At 40.6% G+C, this 25,498-nt stretch overlaps 1 protein-coding gene and 1 long non-coding RNA gene across 5 annotated transcripts; one reads left to right on the top strand and one right to left on the bottom strand.

Moving 5' to 3' along the window:
- Positions 1–8: 8 nt before the first annotated feature.
- On the bottom strand, positions 9–5,454 carry LOC143362083 (uncharacterized). The gene is made up of 3 exons (XR_013083573.1): positions 5,383–5,454; positions 3,970–4,186; positions 9–3,876 (listed from the first exon to the last, which is right to left on the bottom strand). It is a non-coding gene; the product is annotated as an uncharacterized LOC143362083 (long non-coding RNA).
- A 53-nt stretch (positions 5,455–5,507) lies between these two features.
- Positions 5,508–17,062, top strand: LOC143362067 (glutamate receptor ionotropic, kainate 2). 4 transcript variants are annotated; one of them, XM_076801903.1, is made up of 16 exons: positions 5,508–5,648; positions 8,186–8,267; positions 8,624–8,782; positions 9,610–9,791; positions 10,394–10,545; positions 10,988–11,129; positions 11,545–11,847; positions 12,531–12,749; positions 13,270–13,476; positions 13,557–13,641; positions 13,981–14,257; positions 14,660–14,858; positions 15,470–15,695; positions 16,021–16,136; positions 16,209–16,358; positions 16,754–17,062. In XM_076801903.1, the coding sequence occupies exons 2-16, from the start codon at positions 8,195–8,197 to the stop codon at positions 16,934–16,936; spliced, it is 2,673 nt and encodes an 890-aa protein (XP_076658018.1). In that variant the 5' UTR covers positions 5,508–5,648; positions 8,186–8,194; the 3' UTR covers positions 16,937–17,062. The 4 variants fall into 4 exon arrangements, with proteins under 4 accessions (XP_076658018.1, XP_076658015.1, XP_076658017.1 ...); XM_076801900.1 differs by having other exon boundaries at positions 5,512–5,648; positions 15,452–15,695; XM_076801902.1 differs by lacking the exon at positions 5,508–5,648 and adding an exon at positions 7,209–7,251 and having other exon boundaries at positions 15,452–15,695.
- The last annotated feature ends 8,436 nt before the right edge of the window (positions 17,063–25,498 follow it).

Consider the following 25,498-nt stretch of genomic DNA (forward strand, 5'->3'; position numbering starts at 1 on the left):
GGTGGGTCATTAAAATTATTCCTTCCTTGACATTTCAACTGCCACGCCTTTAAGAAATGAGTATAGGAATTATTTTCCTAAATATAAATATAATTCTTTACACTAATATATTGAGTGTACACAATTTGATTGGAAATTGTAACATGTAAAAACCATCCAGTGAAAATTTCTAATTTTGTTCTTTAATTTGATTCCTATGAATTATTTTATTATACAATAATGTTTGATTTCCATAAAATTCCAAAAGCTTTTAAACTTTTGTTTATGTTTTCATGAAATACAGCTACTTGAAACGTTTTATTTATTATTGATTTTGAATACAGCATGCCGATGTCTCCCGCGCGATATCTCGCGAGCAGGCCAATTTTCGTTTAGCGAAACGTATCGCGCGAAGAGTTATGCGAACGAAAGTGTCATTGGGCAAACTAGAAGTGACTCGAAATCATCGACCACGTTCTTAATTTCTAAAGAAAGTATCCCCGATCTTATTCGAATCGACAAAAGAAGGCTGTACAAATGTCATTATCTGTTCGGTGATCGTTCAGATACTCAAATTTATTGTAAATAATCGTATTAACCGTTAAGATTACGAATCGTACGATCGCGTCTCTGCTATGGCGTTGTATTATAGGACGTTCACGGGGAATGCATCTTAATCGAACCTATTCGTGCATCTAGCCACAACGTGTTTCATTATTTCCATACTGTAAAATAATATGTCTGTGAAGTGTTTCCGTTTCGACATTATATCGACGCTTCATCGGGTGTAGATAGGACAAGTGACTTTATATATAAACATTTTGTTTTCGTACGTTAAGCAATCCATTCTTCCGTCAATGTTCGAATTTTACCGCGGTCCCACTGATCCGTCTGAGCGAATTAATTCTTTGAACAGTATTCTCTGCCATATAATATAATTATACTCGTTAATATACCTACCAAAAGACAGACTCGCATAATGTTTCGTTCACCAAAAAAAGAAGCTCGGCTGTAGGAAAAACAGGCTACGATGGGGACTTGAAGTTCTACTTCCGCTAGTCGCTTCAGCGAGTACAAGCCCGACAACAATGCAGAAAAGTTTTTACTCTCGAGACTAAAATTCGCAAAACTCTAGTCTCAAGTGAACACCCAACGCCACGCTTGTCTCGATAGTAACTTCTACTTGGACGCTTAGCTTAGTTTTATTTTATTTGAAAGGAGTTTGAAGTATTGGAACTCCAAAAACTGTGGACGTTCCAACAAGAATTTTGTAGGAAGCATTTACGAAAATATTTGCATGGCTATGGACGTGGATACTATAATTTCGAACTTTAAAACCCTTGGTGGCACTTGGAAATAAAAATGAAACCATTGCAAAATGATTTATAATAATTTATTGTTAAAATTGTGTTGATATTCAACTTCTGCAATTTTTTATTCCCATGAAACTAGGTACACCTTTAGCTGCAAGCTCTGAGCTGCTATTTTTAAGGTTTCATATTAATGATAATTGTCGACTTCTGACAATTATTTTTTTCTTAAGTAACTCGTCAATGTGTTCACAATGAGGTATAAAAAGTAGTAGTACGATCGACAATCCATATCAGAGCTATTCAACATAACACTGATTTTAGCTGTCCAATGCTGCTGTACTGCCTTAAGTAGAATGTGATGGCCTTTGCACAGACGGTTCTACTTGAGAAGCGAACTAAAGAATACTCTTAAATTAGATTACGCTTTTTGCTAAAATTATGATTAGTTAATTAGTTATTGTAGACAAAACAACAATCTCATCCTTCATTTAATTGTTATCTTGCATACAAAATGGATATAGGATACACGTGCAACTTTTTTATTTACAGTTGCATTGTATTCCATTCTTTCCTTTTATTTCGTTCAAATTTAAATCGTTAAAAATACTGTAACATATTCATTTAATCCCTTCAAAATTCTGATACGGAATATTATGGTGGACAATGAAAAATATTCAGTGGAACGTTTGGAGCCGGTGAAAAATAGCCCGATAATGCCAGTCCGTTTTGATAGTTTTCTGCGCTGCTGAACGGAGTCTTCCAATTACTCTCATCGAAACGCTTCATGTTCGAAGGATTAAGCCAGATTACGAGTTAACAGAATTAACAGAAAGTCGATTTTGCTGCCGGGCACGTTGCTATTCACGAACGCCACGAACTGAACAGTATTAATTTCCGTCTTCCTTCTCCTAAGGCGTAAACAGGCTTGAATGTCGTACGTGCACAGGTGCCCCGGCAGAATGATCGATTTCCGGAGTGCAGATAGATCAGTGGGATGCAATTAGCCTCGATATTCGGAAACGTTCGATGCTCGGACGCGACTGTCGTGTGCCCCCTTAATCTCCGGGCACCGTCTCACCTCTGTCATCGTTTCCACGAACTTTTCTGTCGTTTTTTACTATCGACTCGAATATTTACCATGTCGACCGTACACCGACGAATCGAACCGTAAACGTACAAACGCTGAGTATACACATTAACGACGCACCGAGCGTATTCAAACACGTTATTGTAAATATTGTCTGTACCACGACACTGCGTTCACGTCGTAACGAGTTTGTTAAGAGCCTATTGATTATACTTCTTACGTAAAACTGTACTACGAGCATCATATTAAACGTGAATAAACTCATCGTCTGTAAATTCTCATTTGCCGTGTGTCTTATTGCCTTCTCGTCACCTTCGGAGCATTCCTTCATCTTTTCCTCATTTATGCAATTTGCTATTTTCAGAGTTGATCTTCTAAAAATTGAGTTGAGAGAAAAATTTGTTTCGCTGATTAGGAGACTCGGCCGAACTTCACATCCCAGGATCAAAAATTGTTAACTTCTTTTACGCAAGCCTGTAGAACTTGACGAGTAAATACCAAAGATCGAAGTTTCAATGCGAGAACGTGAATTCCTCGTTTTTAAACTTCGATTTTTGGCATTTTCTCGTCGAGATCTTCAGGATTGCATAAAGAAAAAGTTAAGAATTTTTGGTTCAAGAAGGTGAAGTTTAACCAAAGATTCCTTTAAGTCTATTAGTAATTGAAAGTTTAATTAATTTTTCACTTGATGACCTATTTAACCTCTACAAATATAGTAGAACACTGAAAAGCAGTATGAATTCTCAACAGTTGTGACACACATCTTAATCCATTAGAAGTTTAATATAAAATTTTCCTGAGTAACAGGAATGATCAAAACCTCGATTCGAGAAATAACGAGGAGCATATAAAAGTCACAGTAATTTAGCAGAACCATATTGTAGTAATTCTGGGAAAACAATAGCTCATTTTCTACAACTCCAGGAATGAACGTCTTATTTTGTTAATGCTTTGAGCAGCGAAACCATCCGTTAGATCTCGTCGCATGAAAAGCCCTCGGGATTTATTCGCGGCAGCTCCGCAAACGCTTTCTATGCGTTTCTGTGATTAATTGCCGGCTGTCGGGTTCTTTCGTTCAAACAGAAAATTATTCCAGGCGTAATATACTTAACGCGCGGCCATAATCCCCTCGTTGATTACGACAGAGAACTTCTAGCTTCGCCACGGCCACGTAATTGGTCCCCGGGAAGTTCTACTTTTACATCAATTGCCGCAGCCTTCACTCTTCGTTCTCTTGATTAGAGAACTAAATCCCAAACCGCTAACGTAACTAATTCACTAATGTATCCAACTTCCACGGCTCTCGCCTTCTCTTTGAGCCCGGAGCGTAACCATTTAATTTACTTCGCCCGATATCCCCGCGTTTCCCGATGCTTTCTTCCCTCGGGTGCATGTCTTGAAACACCTCCACACGCGTGTGACACGCGTGTGTCCGCAAATCTTCTTCATTGGCCGAAGGAGCGAGTAATTAATTTGCTTGACGGTGGCAAACTCTAGCTGGAAACACATGGAAAATATGTAACACCTACGAACACCGATGAAATTGAAATTGAAATTGATGGTTTTCAGTAAGTAAATTATGATATGTACGTTAAGGCATGTCATCGGGTCATACTACCTCCATTTTCTAAATTTCAGGTAGCCACTACAGTAAGGGACCCAGTTACTGTGGGGTAACCAACTACTGTGCGTACGTTAATTACTTATTTTTCAAACACAATTTTGAGAAACTTCTGTAGATTACAATTGTATTTCTTGATGGACACACTCCATAAAATTCGCATTCTGAAGTAGGATTAAAAGTTTTCTAAAAGAAGCAGAAAATTAATATTTATTCCATAACTATATTTACCTTAATGCTTACATACTGGTTACAAGAGAATAGATTTTTATTTCATCCTAAAAGAAAAACATTTGTATTTAGTAGATTTTATACAAGCGATTAATTGACATATTGATATTTGCAGTGCCATTTTACTTGTAATAACAGCAACGATTGGCAGTCAAGAGTTGATGAGATTTACATTTTTAAAACATACCTCGAACTTTTCCCTTCGTCAAGGTTCCGTACTTACGAACATAATTATTCGTACGAAGAAGCACAATAAAACTGGACGAGAGAATGTTAAACCAAAAGATTGCTCCTAAAACGCAAATTTATTCTGCGAATAAGCTGAGCATAGTGTCAAAAGTAATAGTCGTCCATCTTGGTTTTACGTCGCGTTCTTGTCGTGTACCGCGCTCTTACGGGGAAAATAACTACACTTTACAGCGTGCCGTTAACTGCACTGTCGTTTCCATAAATTTTTCTAATCTGAGTTCTGCGTGTAGAACGAGTCCCCGTGATAAAGAACAAGAAATAACAAAACCCACGTGATACACGACCGCTCGCCCGTACGGTGTGTAAGTATTATAGTTGAACAAATAAATTCACGAGAAATTCAAAGCTTCTGCAAACAGTGCGTACACAAACTGGCAAGAGAGACATCCAACTATCGCAATATTTACAATTCTTAAATTATTCGAGTGAAAGCTTATCAAATCCCTTTTTAATTACTAAATTCTATTTGTCATTGGCGAGCAAAAAATTCGGATTTCGCTGAAAACTCGTAGATTTTCTCAATTGCTACATCTGAGAATACTGTAAAATGTAAAAGTCAAACGGAGGAGCTACAAACACTATAAATGTCTTTTTCTTATTTTCCAGATATTTATATATAATTTTTCTCTCGATCCTTCAACTTCGAAAACTTGTATGATTAAATATTAGCGATTAGTGAATAATGATACATATAATCAGACGAGTGCTACTAGTACACGAGTTCGTAATTAATCTTTAAATTCGGTGGCATACGAGGTTGTTGCAAGAGGTACCAGAAGGCTCAGAGCGAAACAATTGTTTGTCCAATGGTTCTATAATTAATGTTAGTACTTGTTCTTGGACCGGCACGTTGGAAGACGTAGAAAAATCGATGGTAAACGAATGAAAAGCGTCGTACGTACGAAACCTTCAGCGAATCCGCGTGTCGTGGACAAAGCTCCGATGGTGGATCTAACAATAAGTCGGGTCTCGAGTCCCGGGGTGCCCGCCATATTACGGTGTACAAACGAATCCAAGAGGTTTGGAAGGGAGAGCCGCGTGTGCGCAGTGAAAATCCACTCGGGAAGTGGCGTTCGGAATTAGAGTGCATGCCGCGACGTTCGTTCGGAAAAGCACGTTTATCAAACTTCTGTTCCAGGTAACGAGCCGTGTGTAATTGCAATTTTAGGTAAGTTCCTTCTCCTTTAACGCTCGACGCACGGACGCTCGCTTTGTAACCATTTAACGCTCGCCATCGTGCTCCTAACTCTTCCTCCGGCATGGGCGCGAGAAACATTTTTACGAGTGCGCTCCTTCGAAAGTCCTGCGAAAACATACACGTCTCCTCCGTGTGATCTATCCACGCTCTATCCATCGGTGTCTGTACCGTGAAAATTAACACAAAAAGAATAATCCTGAAATCGTTTTCCCGGTGATAAGTTGCGTAAATAACTGCTCGCGGTTTCAAATCATTCGAATTAACTGTTGAAGTTGACTCGAGAGTAAATGACTGGCCATAGACAGAGCGAAGGTGAACAGCCCGAGGCCTTCTAGAAAAATCTTCGTCACGGACTGTCTTTCTATTAGTAGAGCTGATTGATGTTACGTTTGTTGTTGAGTGCACGCGAGTACTTGAAAGGTTCAACGGGAACGTGCAAAGCTAGCAAAAGTCGGTTTGAAACGAGGCGAAGGTTCGTCGGGAAGTCTGCGTTTCGAATCGATGGTGTTCGCGGAAGAATGAAAGCGCGACGGGCACGCGAGGTATTTCGTGGAAACACGAAATGAAACGCGGGGCCGATAGATGCGGCAGGTCGGTCAGTAGGCGTCGTTAATTGCAGTTCAGCGGTAACTATGTCACAGAGCTTATGGGCGACAAGCGCCACTGGCGACGACGCTCGCCGTCTAAATATATCGCGCTCGTTACGCGCACTCCGACCGTTTTCGTGTGTTTTTTAAGCCGTCGCGCGTTCGAATATGGCACGTTGACACCGAACACGCGGTCGGATTTCCGTCGTCGACGACCCCTCCGCTTCGGCGACGGAGCGGGAAGCGCGGGGATCCCGTCCCGTGAAAGAGAGCCGGCGCGAACCGCGTCGAGTGCGCTGCCGATGGACGAATGAATGAGCGAACGTGAAAGAACCCGCGTCCCAGAATGCGTGCGTTTGGCAAGGTGACAGTTCGCCTCGGCGAAACACTGAATGCACTCCCCGCTGACCGCCGTTTGTCAAAACGCGGTGCAACGCGATGCAACGCGATGCAAAGCGACGCGCCGCGAGCGGAACGCACGCACACACGCGCCCCGGCAATCGTCACTACCAAAATTATCCTGTCATGCCGCGCCGGAACGAAGTCTCCGCGCATCTATCGCCGCTGCCAAAATGTCAATTGGGCGGGCGACGTTTGATAGCTGGTTTTTCGGCGCACTCGGTCCGTTCGGAACGCAATGACGGCTCCTTTCCGCTCCATTGTGCTCGCCGCGGATTGTTCCGCGCGCCGGGCCTCGACAGGATTGATTATTCTTGTTTCGTGAAATTCTCTAAATTAATTTATTTTCCCTTTGACTGTCGACAATTTTTACTTTGTGTCAAGATTACAGAAATTCGCACTGCGACCCATGGGATACAAAACTCCACATTTTTTTCATTCTTCTGTTCAATTGTAGTCGTTATTCGTGATAACTTCAGCCTGTATTTTTCTGGCGCTGGTGAAAATCGATTTACACACAATATTGTCTAGAAATTTGGGAACACCACGTGTTTAGAAGGACGTACATAAAATTTGATAGGCAAATTGTGAGTAGGTAATGACAGGAGTTAAAAATGAAAACAGTTACACAAACATCGAATCGGAATAGCGTCTCGATTCACTGGAAACGAATAAAACCGTGTTTATTTCGACACCCGCGGCAGGTCCAATGAAACACTTTGGTTCTATTTTCACGAAAAACATCATCCACGAAACGTCGACTTCATTAACAAGCTCGTTTCCGAACCCCGACGCCGGATATGTTATTTTTACTCGCAGCATGCCACCATCTCTCCTGTAGAAACGTCCCCGTGTTCGGTCGTCCAGAAAAGAAGGGAATCGAACGAGTTCTCTCTCTCCCTCTCTCGGAAAAGGAGCAGAAAAAAGAAGCTGACGAAGAAGCTGGTTTTGAGATGTCGGCGGAGAATTTGACAAGTCCGAAGTCCCCTCCGATAGCTTCGAGTAAATAGCGAGACTCAATATTGGAGGATTGATTTTAGACGGGTCTAAATATTTACGCGTGCCGAGAATTCGAGCATGTACGCTTCCCGCTCGGTTTACACAACGTCGCACTGTTAAGTGTTCGTTTGAATCCGAGCAGCCTGTTTGAACGGCTTACACTGAACACGCGTGCACGAGATCTTATTGCAAACAAATCTGCGCCAGCCTGTCCGCTTATGCTCGATGGCTCGCCGATTTTAACAGGTCACACCAAGTCGCTTCCTTTCCTCCATAATATTCCACAACTACGACCCACGCTTCGCAAATTGTGTGTTGTTGCAAGGATTGAACATTTTGTTATTTTCTTATATGAAAATGCATATCCAAAGCTTTGAATCTGTCGGTAGAACCGGGTTTGATGATGTTTGAGAACAGCTCTACTGAATTAGCTGTATTGGAAAAATTCTCTTTAAAACAAGCCACTTTATTTGTTTGATTATTTCACTTTAATGTTCGCCTTTTGTTACTTTATATACGTAGAATGTCTATATGATGCTGGTCAAGTGTCTCCCATTCGTCTTCATATCGTGTGCCCTGGGGTTTCCCAACAAGGTTTTCATAGGTAAGACTTTTTTAATTAATTATCGAGTACAGCACTATTCATGCGATATAAATATAAAATATGGAAATTATTCATTGCCTAAACTAAGAGAAAAATGGCTTTAGAACTCTCTTAGAAATATTTTGAAATTTTTAATATCTGGAGCGTTGACCCTCCTGTAATAATATTGAAAATACCAAACAACCTACTTTTAACTATACTATCTCACTATGTTGCACGTGTAGTACGTGCAGTGTATCCTTTATGTAAATTATTAAATATGATAAAGAATGGCATGTCTGTCTTCAGTGCGAGGATGTGAAGCGCATAATCACCGCGTATTAAAGATATAGATGTGTATACATGATAATTTTCAGGAGGGCTATTTGACAATGGCGACGAGATAAAACGGACCTTCGAGACGTCCGTGCAAACGGTCAACAACCAACGACACTCAAACCCGGAATTCGCGAACGTGTTTCTCGGCGCAAAGTCCAACGAAGTCGAGACGGATCCATATGACGTGGCGGACACAGGTATACCTCGAGATTGGTCAGGGCTGAGTAGAACTCGAAGAAAAAATATTTCGAATGCCGTTGAAAATATTCGACACTTTGGAGCAAATGATATTTCAAATAGGAAACGAAATGTCTTCTAAAACGTTTCTTGGCAATGACAAACATTTAGAAATGAAATGGAACGAAAGGAATCATAGCAGTTGGAGATACGAATTTATTTTTAGTTCAAGTATTGCTATTCGCGTGAAATTTTGATCGGTCAGGCTACCGTTTCATGAGCACAAAATCAACCTGTCGAAATGCAACAGGATTGTTGAAAATAAAATCCAACTATTATCGAGATAATTCTTTCAAATAAATCTGAAATTTTAAATACCAATTTGAGAATTTAGGAAATTTTATTTTTTATATTTGCTGGACTATTTCAAGCAGATTTTTGCTATTCGAAGTAAAATTATTCACCAATAGCATAATAGAGTACTCGAATGATGAATTAATTCGTCATCCGCAATTAAATGGTTAACGATGATTAGACTGTGGATCTGTATGCAAAGCAAAATTATTTTGCATCGATTGTGGGAAGAAAAAATGATTTCATCCCTTAATAATGTTGATGCATTGTAAACAGTTTGTTTCGGTCAGCCAATTTCTCCGTAAACGCATCAAAGTCTAATAAGGATTTCGAAATTGATGATTTCCAGGCTTATTTTAAATTGCCTCTATAGTACCTGTTGTGTGAAATAACATTTTACCCAGCACTGTCCACAGTATGCGTTCATAGATTGCATTTTGATTTGTTCGCCGTTGAAACGATTTCAATTGGATTGACTTGTTGACATGTTCAGTTTGTACATTGATGGCCAGTGGAGTGGCCGGGATTTTCGGACCCCAGAATAGTATCAATTCGGATCATGTGCAGAGTATATGCGACACCATGGAAATGCCACATATTTATGCGAGGTGGGAACCCGATCAAGTTCGTGGAAGAGGAATAAACTTGTACCCCCACGCTGAAACACTTTCCAGGGTGCGTAGAAGCTAAGGGTAGCATAAAACGCGATGCTGGAAATATTTACTGCATTATTCAACTTCACCCAACTACCGGCACGAATGCTCAGAGATTCCATGAGATTATTAAAAGAAATTGAACCAAATTTGTGTGTATTACGAACAAAATTTTAACAGTACGAAAAGTCGTAGAAAAGTAATTGTTATCTGTTGTCTTGAAACATTTTTATTCGAGAATATATTTTCCTAAGCATTGAATCAGACGTGGACGATATTGCTATATTTTATATCTGTCTGAAAAACACAGTTAACATGAAAATACGTAGGTCATTGTTCCCGTTAAAATAAACTGAACATTGATATAAATTGTGCACGCTACGTTCACGTGGGAATGATACAAAAATATTTTCAATACCGCGTTGTGTTTTTAAAAACACAATCTGAAATTAATTTCAATTTGATGCATGCTATGGCAGCGAAGAATTCATACACGTTTTTCCTTTGTATTTTCGATGGTTTACACGCGGTGAATATAACTTGCATGCGGTTTCATTAGTTAACGAATAAAATAGTATCGAGCTCATGTGTTTTCCCAGGATAACGAGTTACAGAAATTTTCAGATTTTCGATCTGTTGACCACCGATTTTGAATGGAAATCGTTCTGTATATTGTACGAAAACGCAGACAGTTTGGTGAGCGTTCATCGTTTGTTGGAACGTGTGGATAAACGCATGGTCTTTTTGTATCATTTAGGAAGCGGCCCCAATTACAGGTACGCCTACATATCACAACAATACCGTTTATTCATTTTAGCGATAATACTAAGTGTCGATTAACCCTCGGACTCCTGCGAGTTCTAGGCCTATGCCCGAGTCATAGACTCAGTTCTGACTCACACCGATATTATGTTGACGGTCGCCACCACTACGGGTCACAGATGACTCCGGCACAGCGTGCGGAGGGTTAATTGACGAAACATTGTTCGGTCGAATTACGAAATGACCAAGAGACTACGAACGAGAACTGCCGTCGAATGAAATTGAATTGATCGTTCGACTTTGTCATGAATATGCATGGACACAAATTTTTGAAATGTTAAATAAATTCATAGCGGTAACAATGACTCTGTCGGTTCCGCTTTTGTCCGGCTATAATCGATATTCTCCAAGGGAGGGAATAATTAATCATACAATGCTGCGTCAAATTTTCTGCAGGAAGGTGATGCGAGAGATAAGAGACGCGGAAACCGAGAACATTGTGATTGATTGCTCAATCGAAATTCTTGCGGAGGTGCTGACACAGGCGCAGCAAGTTGGCATTATGTCGGAGAAGAACAGAGTCATAGTGACTTCTCTGGTAAAATAGTATTCGAACAATAAATCACATACGTTTCAGTTTTAAATCGAAGATTTTACGATATTTGAAATATAACCAACGATTAATCCACTATTTTGCTTCAGGCTTGCTCTTTCACTACAGCAAAGTCAATTCTCCTTTATAGTTTCCCAATATTTGCTGTTTTCGATGACTCACATAACTGTCTGATTACCTTTCAATAATTTTTTAAAAGTGGGCAAACGACTTCAATTTTTCCGAGGAAGCTGGAAGCATTAGTTTAACAGAGGGCGTGTAATTGAAATTGTGAAAAAATTGTAAAATTTTTATTAAGAAAATAGTGGATTATGGTGTATTACTTGATATAATAAAGGAAAAACTTTTAATGTAATTTACAAGCAAGCCTGCAGGTGACTCGTTAACTTTACTGTTTCAGGATCTCCAAACGATAGATCTCGAACCGTACCAATTTTCCGGGGTGAATTTCACCGGGGTCAGGCTGATAGACCCTGAGAGTCCTTTGGTGATAAACATTACGGAAATGCACAAAAATGAATGGGGTTTGGATTATGCGTCTCAGTTACGGGTTGAGCCTGCTCTCATGTACGACGCGGTGCAACTTTTCGCGAGAGCTTTCAAGCATTTAAAGGACGCTGTTAAGGGTGACGTGAAACAATTATTTTGCAACGGCAGCTTAAGTTGGGACCATGGCTACAGCCTAAGCAACTTTATACGTCTCGTAAGTTCGTTGTCGATCTAAAAACAAAATACGGATAAAATTTGATTTTTCCACTTTTCTTTTTGTTCATCTACATTTCAATTGTGACAGTAGTAGATCATCATAGAACAATTGAACAATTCAATTGATATTTGTTCAGCACTGGTGCGTATTTAACACTAGATTTACGGAGCACTAAAAGTGAATATTTTACATTACTTTATTAAAATAAGAAGAATATGTCTATTCAAGATTTTTAACCATTTTTAGATAATATATACCGAAAGAAATAAATTTGTTGAGTAATTCCACGTAGGTGGATCTTCATAATCTCAATAATCGTAAATTAAAAATATTAGAATCCGTCATTTTTATGGGTCCCGTAAACCTTGTGTTAAAAACGCAATAAATATTAATGGTCTGTGGTGTCTTCTGTAATAGTTGTATAAATTTCAATGTCTACAGTTATGTAAGGATTAGAATGTTCGATGAAAGGTACTACGCACGATACCCACGTCTATAAATATTAAAGTACATGTAGTGATGAAATAGAGTTAATTTTTTTTTTAATGAAAAGATATTGAGAGTGAAATTTCAGTGTTAAGTTGCGGCGATGAAATTGATTATCGTTACCGTTGACATTGTATTGGGGGAGTGTGTGTGTGTAGAGGACCTCGGGTAATTCTCTCTGGTTACACTTTCAGAGCGAAATGGAAGGTTTGACCGGTTTGATTAAGTTCGACACGGCCGGGTTCCGCAGCGATTTCCAGTTGGACGTGGTGCGCGTGACGGAAGACGGCCTGAAGAAGATCGGAATGTGGAACAGCACGAACAGCATCGAATGGATGCCGGAATCTCATGCTCCGAAGTCAGACATCGAGCTCAGTCTGCAGAATAGAACGTTCCTCGTCCTGATAGCCATCGTACGTGCCAGAATGAAATTTAAAGCGTCCTCCTACATTCTTCGCCCTTTCCTCCAATTTTCGTCAAACTTTCTGACGGACGAACATTAATAATGGCGAAGTTTCAGCAGATATACCTTCGAAAAGTATAACACCAGTTCGAAACCTAATTGTTCCGATGAACATTCACCGTCGAGGTGGAGAATTTTCTTACTCGGTGAAAATTTTCATATTTTTCTCGGCTGGAAATCAAAATAATGTAACCAACGCAATAGGAAACTGGAAAGTAAATCACGATGCTAAAACTTTATCAAAATATTGTTATTACAGAAAGTTTTGCGAAGCACATTTCGTAATTCGAAATCCAAAGTGATCATAGTGAATTGGGACGTCTATGTTCTTGTTGTATCAATTTACTGAAAAATTTACGAGTACTGTGTACTTTAATCAGGTTCACTTTAGATGACTCTAAATATGTTGATAAACAGAGCTAGAATTGCATAGAATTATTTATGAATGGTCCCACTTGTGGTGTTCGCAGAGCCCCCCTTACGGCATGCTGAAGGAATCTTCGAACATGATGACCGGGAATGATCGTTACGAAGGATTCGGAATCGATATCATTCAGGAGCTCTCAAAGACACTCGGCTTTAATTACACGTTCGAAGTGCAGTCTGATAACGTGTACGGATCCTATTCGAAGAAGTTGAAGAAATGGGACGGAATGCTCGGAAAAATCATAGATGGTGTTAGTTACAATATCGATGCAAACGCACGCTACAGTTGCGAGAACGTTGAAACGCAATATCCGATAATGTTCTGTTGCAGGAGGCCGATCTGGCCATTACCGATCTGACGATTACCGCGGCGCGAGAGGAGGCGGTCGACTTTACGATGCCTTTTATGAATCTAGGTAGGAGGATACCTTTGGCAATACAGATTTTCATAAGTGAAAAATGTAGAATAAAATTTGTTCACCAGAGGCTCAGTTTTCGAGAAAATCGACGTTGAAGAACCGTCAAGTTCGTGCGCTTAGCATTTCCAACAAGTAGAATCGGTAGGTCATGGTCAGACGCGTCAGACGAGTCCTACTCGAATAGCCCGCGTGTTCACCGAATTCTCGAACTCGATTTTCTCGAATACGAGGCGTCAAATGAACAAAATATTCATTCGATATTTTCGTGTTTTAAAATTTGTAAAAATCAGCAGTGAAACTTTACGCTGAAGATCACATTTCCCTCTATCGTTTCAGGAATAAGTATTCTGTACAAAAAACCGATGAAGACACCGCCTAGTCTTTTCTCGTTTTTGTCACCATTCTCCGGTGGAGTCTGGTGGTGTTTGATTGGAGCTTACGTGTCTGTCTCGCTGCTACTGTTCGTGATCGGCAGACTCTGTCCTGCCGAGTGGAACAACCCTTATCCATGTATAGAGGAGCCAGAAGAGTTGGAGAATCAATTCACTTTCAAGAATTCGCTGTGGTTCACGATCGGTAGTATTATGCAGCAAGGTTCCGAAATTGCACCGATGTGAGTTCACTTTTCCGCTGCGATTTATTATACTAGAACTTCTTTCTCGTCCATGATTTCTTAGAAGATGAAGGAAGTTTATGTTTGAGCCGTTCAACGCGAATACGGTGCAATTCAAAACAGCTAATCGATGGATAATGAAAAATTAAATTAGAGTTCTATAAAACACAATAATATGTCGAAGGATGTTTGCTACAATATTTACAATAGTTTATTAAACGCATCGTTCTATGACTATGAAAGGTGAACAAAATTTAACAAAGGACGGTTTTCTAAATAATCGTGCGTCAATACTTGAAACAGCAACGCACATCAAATAATTTCGCTGACTTTCTTTCTATAAAATAACAGCGACGCAGTAAACTCTGTAAACAATAAAAATTACATCTTTCTGGCTGTCAGTGGACTGTCAACGCGGATGATGGCTACTTCCTGGTGGTTCTTCTGCTTGATCATGGTATCGTCGTACACTGCCAATTTGGCGGCGTTTCTGACAGTCGAGTCAACGGTGTCGCAATTCCAAAACGTCGAAGAGCTGGCCAAGGAGAAAAAGGTCAAGTACGGCGCTAAAGACAAAGGAGCTACCTTCCTATTCTTCAGAGTAAGTTGATCCCCGGACTACGTAATACAGTGTACACATTATATTACACGGTGTAGTTTATCGACGAAATATCGGTCAGTACCCAACGTGAAGAGTTCACGCCCATGCTCATTACAGCACCCGATGTACTTTTCAAACGTAAGAGATATTTACGAGTTTTAATTAGTTGCTCGTTCAGTAGGTCCCAGTGTAGAACATGTGAATTCAAATGGAAAATATTAATACAAACGCTTTGTTTCACCCAGATTTATTAACCCCCTGTCAAGGTTTCTTGCTAATGGTTATGTATTAATATTAATGGTTCATTGCACATCAATTGTGTAACAGAGAAAACATTTATAAGCTCCTTTCAATTTTTTCCAGTAATGGAAAGCAGTTATGCAAGTTTGTATCCACTGGCGATGTATGATCAAAAGTAGTAATTACTTGGTTTATTTTTTCATAAATTCTCTAATTTTTTAACATTTTCTTTAATTGTAGTTTCTTAGTCCCTTTACTAACCGAATATTGTCCCTCTAATGAACCTACGATTCGTGTTGCGGATTAGACATATGATTGTTGGTGTCGGTCTTTCTAATTCAGTTTTTTGAAAGAGTTATGCTCATTCCAAGGATTCCAACTACCAGACCTACAAGGATATGTACGAGTACATGAAAGCAAACGCCAAGGATGTCCTGACGCAGGACAACGACGCTGGCGTGAAAAAGGTAGAGAAAGAAGATTATGCTTTCTTGATGGAGTCCAGCTCGATCGAGTACATCACCGAGAGATACTGCAACTTAACGCAGATCGGTGGACTCCTCGACGCAAAGAGTTATGGGATCGCAATGAAAAAACGTGAGTTAATTATGCTAATTACTCTAGAGAATCTGATCAATACGTTACAGTCGAACTTCGGCAACTCGAGCCACTGTAACTTTAAAACTTCTAAAAGACAATAATTTTGTTTCTTCCCCTCTGCTGCTGAGAGCCTCTATACTCTGAAATAAACCTAACTTTAACTCGAATTATTTTACATTTCCAGATATAGTATTTTACCCCTGTAATTCGAATTTGGAATAGCCAACGTTAGTCTTATGATTATTTATACATATATAATCTGATATTTTATATTTTTATTTATGTATGATACAATCTGATCCTTTTAATAATTGAATTTCAGATTCTCCTTATCGTCATCCGTTGAACGCCGCCGTGTTGAAGCTGCAGCAAAGTGGTATGATCACAGAGCTGAAGAAAAAATGGTGGACGGAAAAACGAGGAGGAGGAAAATGTCAGGTACGTGGGCGGACTGGACTAAATCCAAATGAAAATAAATACATCGTTAATTAATTGCAAAACATTTCGTAGGACGAAGGCGGCGGCAGTCAAGCCGATGAACTAGGTCTTGATAACGTAGGAGGCGTTTTCTTGGTATTGAGCGTGGGCGTCGCGATGTCCTTCTTTTACACTCTACTCGAGCTATTTTGCGAGGTTGCGGCCACATGCAGACGTGAAAACGTAAGTGTGTTTGCGTGTCTGACTGTTCAGTGTCGATAAATTACGAGAAGCATGCTTTCATCTTAATTTACTAATGAATTAAGCGTTCGTTGCTTCCTACCGTTGAAGACCTTTTTCATTTTATGAGACCTTGAGAATGCCTTTCGAGTTCGTAGTTTCTAGCAATGCTGTTTATACGATATGATTATAAACGGTTGCGTATAGCTTTTCTTTTTTGGTAATTATACAGAAAGGGGACACCTCGTCGATTTCGATGACCTTGGAATTGTTTTTCAAGGTCATCATTCTGAACAACTTTTCCCCATAGATTTTACCACCTCTCCGCCTTCGTTTATTAGATAGTCGCAAAAATTTGTTAAGATGACAATAGCTGTAACGATATTATCGTTTTGTAGCTTTCGTTCAAAGAAGAACTGCTGGCCGAGTTCAAGTTCATTATCAAATGCAGCAGCGCGCCGAAACCGGTGAGAAGAAAAAAAGGATCCTCGAACAGAAGCAGAGAAGATAGTACAAGAGGTTGCACACCCCCTTACGGTTTCATACCAGTGATTAGAACCTCGAGTTCTGACGACAAGTGAAACTGATAGAGTAATCACGTGCCACGAGCAACATCAGGTTCCCATTGACGTTAAAAAAAAAGTACGATGTTTTCTCGAAGAATGCGACTGGCGCAGGTGTAAATAAAATTCATCCATCTCGAATTTAAATAAGGTTTTCAATTTGCTGGCCTGACCTTACCTAACCCTAACTTTCCCATTGCGTGACAGTCAACTTCTCGTGATTGGTCACGCGTAATTGAGTGTGTGAGAAGTTCTCAAACATCTGTTCTGCACTGGTATGCAATTTCCTTTCCACGAGATTCCGAAAACAACAGGTTACAGTGTCTCTCAAATTACTGAACAAAGGCGCATGACCGAGCTGTCACAGCTTTTAGGACAAAGGCGTGAGAATGAAACTGAAAACTCAGTCATAATTCAGTGACAATTATGGTATCGATCGGTGTACGAGTCAGACATATTTAATTGGATGTATTTAGTTCGTTGGAGCTCTACAGGGTGATATTTCTTGTTAAGAAATATCTTCATTTCTAAAAGAAATGCGTTGGTTTTGATAAATACCTAAAAAATTGCACGTTTTTCACGGAGTTTTTGGGGCGGTAGAGCATTGTGTACTGACGCAAATTCAGCTATTGTCCATGTGATAGTAGTTTGTTCATACGAGGTTGGAAAACGAATTCCAAAATTCATAAGATACGCGCGTTATAAGGCACGTACCGGCTAACGTGTCTGTGTACAACTTACCGTTTCTACTTATTGGAGGCACCACTGCGTGCGCGCTCGGCGAACTTGAATTCGGGTTAAAACTTTATTCCAAAGAACCCAAAAGGGGAAGGAGAGTCTTCTCGAGTTCACCTGATTGGAAATATTAAAAATACATTATTACTTTAATATCGAAAAATTCTATAAAATGATGTTCCATAATTATAACGTAGCGGACAACTTACTTGCTGTACATTAAAGTACATACCTTAGGGTTAAATATATGTGACAAAAAACGTATAATTACCTTATAAGTAGACTCTGAAACACTGTGCTGATTATAAGGCACAAATTAGTGCTACACTTTATACACGTATCGAAATCATTATACGCCATAAAATCAATTTATTGACATGGTTTCCCCCGTTTCGGACCCCTTCCAATATCTTGCCATAATAATTTAAAAATACCTGTGGTGTCCACGAAAATGATTTTTATCCACCTACATTGACAATTCGTCACGCTGCACGGCGTATCGAATTGAACTATAAAAACTTCGTTTTGTCCTTGCAACGGTGTAAAACGGCATCGTAAAAGGAATTTCACGATCGCGTAGGCATTCTGGTTTTTCCGGTTTTCAGCTCTGTGAGTGCGCGCGCGCGCGCACGGTATCGTCAATTTTCTTCGCTCCGAAAAGGCAAAAAGGATATCGATCCTGCGCGGCTAAAATCCGTCGAGCGAACGACCGGTGGCAGGACGTCCCATAGATGCCCGGCCGGTTGATTTATCGTCGGCATTCGAATTCTTTCGTTCACCCTTTCGTTCCGAGTTGCACGCGACGGCTTAATTGCAATCGCGTCTGATTCGTTTATCCCGGTAGAGTGCTGCTATCTCCTACGACTCGTTGAACCGTCTGCGACTCTCATCGGTAAGGTAGCGGCCGAATCTGTTTCCCAATCGTCGATACGAGCCCGGTGTTCCGATCCTACCGCGGGCCTAGTGTGAAAATAAATCTGATGCCAAATTTGACTCTCGTGGCCGATTTTCTGGCCCTCGAAAGCCGCTTCACCGTTTCCGCGGCTCCTTTACCATCGGAGTATAGGGATAGATCATAGCGCTTATTACGGTGAGAACTGAAACTCAAATACATTAACCGCTTGAACGCTTATCTCATGACAGCTAGATCGTTCTAAATCGATAAATTTTCTTTCGCACAGCTTACTTCTGTAATTGGATCATAGATAGGAATTACTTGGACTTGTAATAACTGTCTCCGCCGGTCCTATTAATTCAGAATTGCGACGCAGGAGTACAGCGAGAAAGTTAACTTTTCTTAAAAAATAGAGTAGAATGTAAATTGGCAAAGTTGCTCAGTCTCAAGACTTGTAATAATTGTATGTAGCAATAGTGAATTTATTTTTATTGGTTAAAGATAATTGACTCCAGCATGTTACGTGCGACAATCGACACTTGAAAAACCTAACTATTTCAATATTCCGACCTTGAAAAAATTTCGCAGACACTTTTTCATTCTATTAAAAAGATTGCTTAATTGATCAGCAATCGTGCGCGCGAATTAAAGGAAAGAGATAAACCTAGTTTCTATGCAAGAAGCTATTAATCCTCTTCAAGGATTTGACGTCGAGGGACATCCTGTCACGCTCTGGATTTCCGAGGATCCTAAACTCGTGAGAAACTCCTGCGCGATCACTAGGGGCACCTCGTGAACTTTGATTACCCAGAGATGCTGCTGCACATTCGTCTGGATGTTGGAAGTTTGGACAAATAAACTCGAGAGCATTGGGAATGGACACTAGTGCGTCGAACGTCTTGACGTAAATTCGAATCAACTGGAACAAGTATTTCAACTTTATAAAATGTCAACTGATATACAGTATGAGGTCGAAATGAGAGCATGGGATAGTACTCGAAAAAATGAACCAAAGATATTCCATAACAATTGTTTACATGAGGATGGAAAACCAATTCCAAGTAGGTAGGTACTGACTAATGCGTCTGTGTATGGCTTACCGTTTCTACTTAAGGAGGACACTAATGCATGCGTGCTCCACGCATCTTATGCAGGGTTAACAGTTTGGTATAGTGCTTCATACAGGAGCTCTAATTGTCGAATATCAATCAAAAAGAATCGCAAAAGATTAATGGAGCCGAAACTAGAAAGTTCAAATTTATTACACTGGATTCTAATTTAACTCTTCTGCATCTTAAAAATCCTAATAAAATTTTATTCATTCGAATATAGCACAATAAAAATTGTCTGAACCTAGTAAAAAATTATGTGACAGTTTACATGTTAAGTATTAACGAGAAGTTAAATATTTAAAGTTGAAAGATGCAGTGGAAGAGAAGGTTCGTTTCTGGAGCATGAAAGTAAATAAGAAGGTTGTACGATATTCAGGACATGATCATGATTTACGTAACGAAATTCCGAGTTCTTTCACGTCGCACGAAATCCTCTGTCTAAATGGAAACCCATAAAGCAGCGTGAAACGCTCCTGGATATACGTTCAAGTAGAACTATCGTACAAACGGTTGTAATAAAATGACAATTTGCATCTTATGTTCGGTATGAACGTATTACGTATCCACCGCGTTTTCAGCGAGTACCAAAGACATTTTTAGTGCACCGGGTTTTATAGCGGCTCTGCACCGTTGCACTTTTGCACAGTTTTCATTGCACGTTTAACCACTGCGATTTTTACATTTAAACAGCTCGAACTTTTCCTTCTCGAACACAATAAAAATAATACGATTTTTGCCGAACACTTTAAAGATTATTCCTTCGATTCATTAAATTTTCATTTCTCCCGTTTGAAGATGAAGTTTCCCGAGAAAATTCGTTCAGAGCGTCAAAGAAATTCGCGATCTTCCAAACAATTTATTATTATGGAATTCTCGCTCGGCTGAGAAGACAACGATCTCGCTATCGATCGTCTCCATCTTGATTCCTCGCCGAAAAGACAGAAAACGCGTGAATTCTTCATCCCAGTTTTAGAACAATGAACTCCTTAAAAGTGGAAATGTATTTCAGTCTAATGCACAACCCAATTCGCATTTCTCCGTCGGGATGGGACAGCGATTACGTGTGGAATATACGTTCGATAATTCATTCGATGACTCTAATATTCAGCAAATTACCATTCCGTCATCAGCGTCGTTCGGCTGAATAATCGTTAAAAAGTGTAATCCCCTTACTCCGAATACTTAATAAGTCACTCGTGTCTCGTAATTAACAGAATCACTTCGATAATTTCCAGCAGGGCCGGGGTAATCCTAACCGCTGTCCGGTAATTCATTACGAAGACTTATCGGTGATTTAATCGCACGATAATCAGAATAGCTGACCGGTAATCGGATTACAGATTGGCCGAGACCTGCGGCGGAGCGAGAGCAACACCGACCTGCAAATTCTGCAAGGCGAAGCGCAAATGGCTGCGAACACGATCGATCGTAATTCTTCTTTCGCCACGAGTGTTGGCGCGCGTTCCACATTCGCCGCGAAAAATTCCAATGGCACCGGCGACACTTATCGCCGTGACATTTCCATGCGGGATGCATTAAAAGGTCGGCCGACGCGACTGGCTGCTGTAAAAATCGAGGCGTCGCGCACCGCTTTTAAAACAGCGCTCGGTCCAACTGCGACCAACTACTGGGTGTCCCAATATGAATGGTACAACTGAAGGGGGTGATTTTACAATAGAAAATGATTCTAGAATATGTAATGAATTTCTATTTTTTCACTCGACCCCTCGTATTCGAGAAAATCCAGTTTGAACGCTATTGAGTCGGACTGGTCTGACGTGTCTGATCATGACCTACTGATTCTACTTCTTGCGAATGCTAAGCACGCGAACTCGACGGACCTTCGAAGCCGATTTTCTCGAGAACAAAGCCTCGAATGAAAAATATTTATTCCGTATTTGCGACATATTTTCTCATGCACCATCAATACTAGGACACCCTGTACGATTCCGCATACGTATAGCGGCGATTTTCGTAGAGATTCGCGTTTCCGGTCGTTAACGCTCGGTAAGCAAAAGTCGAAGTGTTTTAATAGAGATTCGTAGAAAAGATGGCGGTTCTTCGGTCGTTAACTGTTGGCAAATAAAAGACCCTCGGTGATTTAGGAGGTGGAAGCAAGTTGTGCAATCGAAAATGGCGATGCTGTTGGTAAATGAAAGACCCGTGTTAACGACCCCCGGAGATTTAGGAAGTGGAGGGAACCGCAAATTATGCAATCAAAAATGGCGAAACTGTGGTGTTTTTAGCGGTTAGACGACCGGTTGAAAGTGCCGTGCGTCGCCGCCCACGGTTTCCATTTGAGCGAACGTAACTCTCGAGCATCATCAACGTTACACCCGGATCGGTCTACATTCTTCGGTCCCCATCCCACGGTCGCCGAAAGCCGCGTTTAATGGCCCGCGAGTTTACGAGGTTGCGGTCGGAACCGATGACACAGACACTCAGGAATCCCGGATTGCCGAGAGAGAGAGAGAGAGAGAGAGAGAGAGAGAGAGAGAGAGAGAGAGAGAGCCGGGACTCCGGGACCTTCTATGCCTGTCGAGCCGCGCCGACCTGAACAGCGTCGGGGCCCACCTTTATAGACGCACCTTCCAGGCGCCTATTCAAAGGTACCATCGAACGCACACCTCGTGGGTGGGGATGCTTGCAGTCCCGCAAGTAGAGATGGGATCAAGTATATTGCAAGTAGGTTCCAATCTGACCAGTCCGAACGCTGCGCGAGCACTATCAATGAGAAAAGCTATTTCGAATCCCCTGCGTGTTTCCTTATTGGCATTGTACTGTAATTAACACTTCCACTGGCAAGTCAGAGTGATACGATTTCCTACCAAAAATATCTTGAAACCGGATTGGTGGAAAGATAAATTTTTATAGGTGATCGAATTTGTCGTTTAATCATTGAAAAATGGACATGGTTCGAATCTTATACTTCTCACATGACCGATTTTGCATTGCTGTTCTCCTTGGCTACACGATCCGAAATTGAGTTTTAATTACAGCGGAGAGCCTTGCTCGTCCAAACATGTCGCAGGCTGAGACAATTCATTATAACGTTTTTCAATTTCGCTCGAATTGGTCACTATAGCCTGTGTTACGCGCTCGCGAGTGTTATGGATGCATGAAACCTGCAGGCTGCTTATGAGTAATAGTTGAAACACATGGAACGAAACTCGCGTCCTGAAATTGATTCAGATTCGTGAGTAGGTATTAAACTTGATCCCATCCCTACTAGCGAGGTAGTATTAAAAGGCCATTAAACGGCCGGACATGACATGTGGCTTTGTGCGTATGCCCGCGACCCTCGCCGCAAACGAATCTACCCCTTTCCTCCCTCCCCATCTACTTGCCGCCCGTACTAATAAAACCATATAAAATCACCGGGGCAAGATCTCGCCTTGCTGTTTTCAAGAGCGTTATGAATAGGCCCGAGATGTTTATGCATTTATGTCAAATACGCGCACATAAAACGCCGTCGAATACGTTAGCCATAAAATATAAATTACAATTAAATTCAATATTGTTTTTGCCGTAGCGTTAACGTATTGCAGTCATTCGGAGAGAATATAAACTTCTGTTTAACTCCGCTTCTTCGGGTCCACGACCGTGCGCGTTTCGAACAGTGTTCTTTTAAAATTACTTTTTTCTTTGGTGAATACTAAACTTTACCTCGGGAAACCAGAAATTTTTAATTATTTTTTACGTAATCCTGTAGATTTTGGCGAGAAAATTCTGGAAATCCAAGCTTCAATTCCAGGAGATCACTAGTTCAACAATTATACGTGTGTACTCATGTCAATAAAATTTAGCTGAACAAAACTCCATACATACAATGTAAGAAGCTTCAAATTAATTTTCAGGTTAAAAAACGCGAATTTATGGCGCAATAGGTGGCCCTGGAATTTTATTTTGCGAGAGGTACCGCATTCTGATTGTGAATCTCGCAGCGCATCACCTGCGAAAAATTTATTATACGGTCGTTGGAAACAGGTGCTACGATTTCTGCAGTTGTGCTCTTTATTGGAAAATTGGGACGATTGTTGTACCAAACGTCGAACCGAGAATTTTTTCGTTAGACAGCGCATACCAATGCAGAACTGATTAGTAGACAGCGGATGTTTATGCAAAATAAAAATTGTCTACCTTAATTGCAGCAATCTGAAGTGAAATTGAAATTTATTTTCTTTCTCATTATAACTTGAAAATCATTGAATAGTATTTTTAAATTCTTCTAAAGTTTTTTCCGTTTTAAATTGCACCTGCTGATTTTTGTCGTGAACGCATAAAATCCGCTGTCTACTGATTAGTATAGACATCAGGCTTGCGTATATGATTCATATTAAGAAACTTCCGCAATCAACCAGCGTTTATATTTCTCTATTAGTCACCTCTTCGAAATAAAGTAGTCATAAATTTGTAGCTTCTTTTTTATACTCAGACTGTAATGTCAGTTTAACGATTATTATTCTTGATGAAATAATCTAGAGGGTCTTCGCTTTAACGAGTCCATTTAGAACGTTCCCACCGTTACGAGGAACAGGCGATGTCAAATTAACGTAAGCACGGAGTCCTTGGAGTTTATGTGGTACTAGGAACCGGAAGTGAGCCGTGACTCTCGTGTTTTTGATGAATCGTCAGACACTTGTTGAATGCCCAAGTCATTGACTCAGAGGGTCGCCCGTGCTCTGCTGAATAGCCAGAAAATAATTTGTAGGACACAGTTGTTCATACATTTATCTTTCAAGTTATAATTCGTGGCAACATCAAATCCGTATCAAGATGTAATAAGAAAGAAAATAATTTTGAGATAGAATCTAGTGGCTCGTTCCATCCCGTATTTTTAAAAGTCTTCGGTTTATCAACATATACTTGCAATAAGATTTAACAAAAAATATCGTTTAAACAAATAAATTGCACTCTCCAAGTGCCATAAAAATGATAGGTGCCCACATACTTTTGAGAGTGTACGTCTCGCGCGATCGGGCAGGAATGTCGCGCGAGGTTCAGATATCTGGTCCGCGGGCCGCCACTTATCCGTAAAATTCGCGCGTCTGCTTTTAGTAACCGGGCCTCTCGTTTGCATCGGGGACGTAGATATATACATCCAGATTATCCGGTTTTTTATTGTCCGGTTATTTTAGATGATTTCGGCCGGGCGTCATCGGTTCTCGAAAGCTCATCGCATTAAGCGGCTGAATTAAACCGTGAACCCCGGAGAAAACGAAATCTCGGAACGAGAGACTACGGGGAACGAGAGAACCGCAATAAAGGAGCGAATCAACGGGCTCGTAAAGCTATTCGCGCGGACGGAATAGAATATTAAAGCTTTATTAGCGTAGTTACGTTAGGCGTTGTCCTATTCGTCATGTTTCATGCCGTACGAACGCCTCTACCCGACGATAAATGGTTTCTTCGGACATGATGGCTCCGAACAAAAAACGATTGCGTTAAGCACGCAGATAATCGTGGGTTTGTCATCTCGTCCCGCGTAGAAGACATTCAAGTTGCCGCGGAAACGAAAGGTATCGGTGCCCGGCGGCTGTGAGCGAGCAGAAAGAATTTCCACGAAAATGCGCCATAAAATGTATCCTTAATCATAGCTAATTACAGTAATTCCCGACAAATTTGTAATGCGCCGCCTTCGAACCCAATGTAATGGACATTGATAAGTAGCATCTTGTATTCCTCCGACAGAGAAACAGGACTGCCCAGCATCCAGAATACGGGTAACCTTGAACTGTTGAGCTGGTTGAGTCTTCGAGTTCCCATGGAACTTTTTTCCTAAAAAGCAACGACCCGAACACATTTATCGAGAACAGAACGTTCGCGGTGAAACTTGTT

The sequence above is a fragment of the Halictus rubicundus genome, chromosome 16 (assembly GCF_050948215.1).
Source record: "Halictus rubicundus isolate RS-2024b chromosome 16, iyHalRubi1_principal, whole genome shotgun sequence".
NCBI lineage: Eukaryota > Metazoa > Arthropoda > Insecta > Hymenoptera > Halictidae > Halictus > Halictus rubicundus.

Bases quoted from the DNA above. Each gene is read 5' to 3' on its own strand.
- LOC143362067 (XM_076801900.1), top strand. From the start codon at position 8,195: ATGATGCTGGTCAAGTGTCTCCCATTCGTCTTCATATCGTGTGCCCTG. The intron at 9,792-10,393 runs GTGCGTAGAAGC...AGAAATTTTCAG, and splicing joins ACGCTGAAACACTTTCCAGG to ATTTTCGATCTGTTGACCAC. The intron at 12,750-13,269 runs GTACGTGCCAGA...TGGTGTTCGCAG, and splicing joins TCCTCGTCCTGATAGCCATC to AGCCCCCCTTACGGCATGCT.